The sequence below is a fragment of the Theobroma umbraticum genome, unplaced genomic scaffold, assembly GCF_002168275.2.
Source record: "Theobroma umbraticum cultivar Fairchild unplaced genomic scaffold, ASM216827v3 scaffold_34.0, whole genome shotgun sequence".
NCBI lineage: Eukaryota > Viridiplantae > Streptophyta > Magnoliopsida > Malvales > Malvaceae > Theobroma > Theobroma umbraticum.
The window spans coordinates 1-4,711 of record NW_018397275.1 but is presented as its reverse complement, the minus strand read 5'-3'; the positions used below and the strand labels follow the sequence as shown (position 1 = coordinate 4,711).

The 4,711-nt window shown below is 25.2% G+C and overlaps 1 protein-coding gene across 1 annotated transcript; it reads left to right on the top strand.

Annotated features, from left to right (window-relative positions):
* Positions 1 to 2,431: 2,431 nt before the first annotated feature.
* Positions 2,432 to 4,708, top strand: TED3 (Pex2/Pex12 N-terminal domain-containing protein / zinc finger (C3HC4-type RING finger) family protein; the record flags this gene model as incomplete). Its single annotated transcript, XM_021442963.2, has 5 exons — positions 2,432 to 2,773; positions 3,351 to 3,467; positions 3,561 to 3,714; positions 4,419 to 4,555; positions 4,658 to 4,708. Coding segments are annotated over exons 1-5 (573 nt in total), but the record flags the coding sequence as incomplete, so codon positions are not given.
* Positions 4,709 to 4,711: the final 3 nt, after the last annotated feature.

Sequence of the window (4,711 nt, the reverse complement as noted above, 5' to 3'; positions counted from 1 at the left end):
AAATTTTAAATCTTAACGTAAGCATGTGAGAGTTAACATAAGAAATCAATTAAGTAAAAATAATGTATATTTAATGAAAGTAAATATTTAAATTTATATTCTCGGACTAAAAGTATTTAACGATATAACAATTTTAATTTTTAAATAAATGATAATAAGGATAAAACTAATTATAATTCAAAATTGACGTAAAAAAGCCTTGACGTAAAACTGTAAGAATTGACGTAAAAGCTTATAAAGTTGGAATAACTAAATTTTAAATCTTAACATAAATGTGTGAGAGTTAACGTAACAAGTCAATTAAGTAAAAAAATTTAATTTTATTGAACAACAAATATTTAAATTTATATTCTTAGAATAAAAGTATTTAACGATATATAAATTTTAATTTTTAAATAAAAATAATAAGGATAAAAATAATTATAGTTTGAAATTGACATAAATAAATCTTAACGTAAAATTATAAGAATTGACGTAAAAACTTATAAAGGTGGAATAATTAAATTTTAAATTTTAACATAAATATGCAAGAGTTAACATAATAAGTTAATTAAGTAAAAAAGTCTAATTTTAATAAAAAATAAACATTTATATTTATATTATCAGGCTAAAAGTATGTAACAATATACAAATTTTAATTTTTAAATAAAAATAATAAGGATGAAAATAATTATTGTTTAAAATTGACATAGATAAATCTTAACGTAAAACTATAAGAACTAAAATAAAAATTTATAAAAGTTGAATAACTAATTTTAAATCTTAACGTAAATGTGTGAGAGTTAACTTAACAAATCAATTAAGTAAAAAAATCTAATTTTAGTGAAAAATAAATATTTAAATTTATATTTTCAGACAAAAGTATTTAACGATATATAAATTTTAATTTTTAAATAAAGAATAATAAGAATTAAAATAATTATAGTTTAAAATGGACATAAAAAAAGCTTAAAGTAAAACTATAAGAATTAAATAAAAAAGTCTAATTTTAATGAAAAATAAATATTTATATTTATATTATCGAACTAAAAGTATGTAACGATATATAAATTTTAATTTTTAAATAAAAATAATAAGGATAAAAATAATTATAATATAAAATTGATATAGATAAGTCTTAACATAAAACTGTAAGAATTGATGTAAAAATTTATAAAAATAGAATAACTAAATTTTAAATCTTAACGTAAACGTGTGAGAGTTAACATAACAAGTCCATTAAGTAAAAAAAATCTAATTTTAGTGAAAAATAAATATTTAAATATATATTCTCGGACAAAAAGTGTTTAACGATATATAAATTTTATTTTTTAAATAAAAAAATAATAAAAATAATTATAATTCAAAATTAGTATAGATAAATTTTGACATAAAACTGTAACAGTTGACTTAAAAACTTATAAAGGTAGAATAATTAAATTTTAAATCTTAACGTAAATATGTGAGAATTAACGCAACAAGTTAATTGAGTAAAAAAATTTTTAATTTTATTAAAAAATAAATATTTAAATATATTTTCTTCGACTAAATGTATTTAATGATATATAAATTTTAATTTTTAAATAAAAATAATAATAAAAATTATTATAGCTCAAAATTGTCATAGATAAATCTTGACATAAAACTGTAACAATTGATGTAAAAATTTATAAAGATGAAATAACCAAATTTTAAATTTTAACGTAAATGTATTAGAGTTAATAGAATAAGTTAATTAAGTAAAAAAGTCTAATTTTAATGAGAAATAAGCATTTATATTTATATTATCGGGATAAAAGTATGTAACGATATTTAAATTTTTATTTTAAATAAATAATAATAAAAATAAAAATAATTATAGTTAAAAGTTACTATTGAAATGATTTGACATAAAATTGTAAGAATTAGCGTAAAATCTTATAAAAGTGAAATTAAAAAAGTTAAAATTTTAATGTAAATACGTGAGAGTTAACGTAATAAGTGATAATAATAATTTTTATTATATTAATTAATTAAATATAATTTTAATATTAAAAAAATAATATTTTTATAGTTTAAAGTTAAAAATAAAATAAAATTAAAACTTAAATAACTTTTAAATAAACTAAATAAATTTAAAAATTATCTACATTGTTATCTTAAAATGAATAAATTTAAAAATTATATATATTATTTACCTGTTAACCTGTTAAATAAGTTTTTATTATTTTTTAAAATTTTTATTTATTGACTTTATAGTAAGATTAGACTTACTGTAACATTCACCGTAACTTCATTGGTAAAACTAAAAACAACTAATAAATTGTTTTTTAAGCTATAAATAAAAGAATTAAAGTTTGATATTCATTTTTTGCCATCTCCCTTAATCTTTTAATCCTATCCTATAGCAAGTATAATACTTAGTGAGACAAAAATACCCTTTAGACGACTGTCCCTTACACAAAATCTATAATCGCCATCTCCCTCAAATTTAACTATAGCTGCAAGTTTCGAGTTAACTCCACCTCTCAAAGCTTTTTGGCTGCATTTTTTTGAAACAGGGCAGAGCCCAGGGAAGAAACGAAACCACCTCCTCATCTTCAAGACTTCAACATCTCATCAAATAATTTTTCCAAAGAAAACCCATATTATAACTCATCAAATAATTTTTCCAAAGAAAACCCATATTATAACTCATCAAATGATTAGTGTTAGAAGCAATCCATACCCACCAGCACCCCCACAAGAAGATGCTTGGATTACTTCTTACCAAAAGCTACTTCCTCACTGGCACTCTCTTTCTCTTTCTAATCAGGTAAACTCTTTTTGTCTTTTTTTTTTTAATTTTGAATTCTGAAAATTTATTTGATGTTCAACCAAAAAAATGAGAATACCCTCTAGTGATTTTCCTTCCATCTGTCCGATTAATGATAATTGCCTCTAAAGACTCTCCCACAAATTCATAAATTATGTTTTTTTTTTCCAATAATTCAAAAATTGTGTTTTATGGTTCCCTTTTATATATTTTGTTAGTCATTGATTGCGCTTTAGAATTCATGGGAACTTGTTTTTATTGAATTCGTTTCTGGAAAATTTCTGGGTAACATTTTATTTCCTTTCTATAAAAGGAATATAAATTTTGGGTATTAAGGATAATTTGACAAAGCTGAATGGACCTGCATTGTGATAGTAAAATGAAGAAATTAATTTTTAGTTCTCTAGTTATACATATGGAAGAGTTATATACAAAAGTTTTGGTGCTTCTGTTTAAGGGCAAATGGGTTAAGATTATATCCGAGTGTAGGCTGGAATTTTTCCTGGTTGTTCCAATTTCTGCTTTTATTTAACTTTTGTAGATTAGCTTATTGACTGTTTGTGGTCAATTGCTGCAGTATTCCACGCTACCGATATCAATTTCTAGAGTTAATCAGTTTGACGCTGCTAGATTGGATATTGAGATGTCAGCGATGTTAAAAGAACAGTTGGTTAAAGTTTTCTCCTTGATGAAGGTACCTTTGCTATTGAAGGCATTGATGGTGTACAGAAAATGAAATTCCATTGTGCTATTATCTTATCTTATTTCTTTGTTTTGTTGGGGTTAGCCAGGAATGTTATTTCAATATGAACCAGAACTTGATGCTTTCCTTGAGTTTCTCATTTGGAGGTTCTCAATTTGGGTAGATAAACCTACTCCAGGAAATGCTCTTATGAATCTGAGGTATAGAGATGAACGTGCCATGGAAATTAGAAGCAAAGGTAAGAAGGTCTGGATCTCTCTTGCTTCTTGTGCTAATTGTTACTTACAAAACTGGCCTTCAATGGTTTAATTTCTCATAGGTTGACCGTATAGGTGAAGACACATAGGTCTATGAAAATTTTGACATTATGTTTTTGGGGCTAATAGTGTGAAGAGTGTCTTCTTATGTATGAGCATTGCTAATGGCCCATGTTGTCTTCATATTAATCCTTTGATATGATTACTGATTTAACTTAGCATGTTTTTTCATGAATTTCACTTTTCATGAGCAGGAATATGTATTCATAGATGTTTAGTTTGAATTTGTTTCTTTCATTTCTATTTCAATTGAGTTTGATGTATTATGACATGCCCCATGTTAGTGTGCTGACCACATCATGCTTTGGTGCTTTTTTATTGCCGTTCATAACTAGTTGCATTGTTGAATTTCATTATGTTCTTGATTTTATTAATGACTGCAATCATCAGTGATATTATATCAAAATTATATCTATTCATTTTGGCAAAATCTTTTGTGATGCATTTAGAAGCTGGAACACTTTACCTTAGTAACATTGTCTGTCCCGAACCATGTTTAGGAGAGTTTATCCTAATATCCATGTAGCACTTTACCTTGGTTAACATTGTCTTTTCTTTAAACATCCCTTCTCTCATGCAGCCTTACCTACAGCCTTAACTTGTGCGACTCATTATCTTTCTGCAGTAAGAACAGGTTTGGAAGGGCCTGGATTAACTGTTGCTCAGAAAATGTGGTATTGCATTGCCACGGTTGGTGGTCAGTACATTTGGGCTCGTTTACAATCATTCTCTGCTTTTCGCAGATGGGGTGATTCTGAGCAGGTGCAGCTTTTATGTATCTTTTCTTCTTTTTTGTCTTCTTCCCCTAGGGAAGAGTTGGAAGACTGTTTAAAGTGAATACTGATTTTCCTTTTCCTTTTTCAGAGGCCATTGGCACGGCAAGCTTGGGGTTTGATGCAACGTATAGAAGGGCTTTAC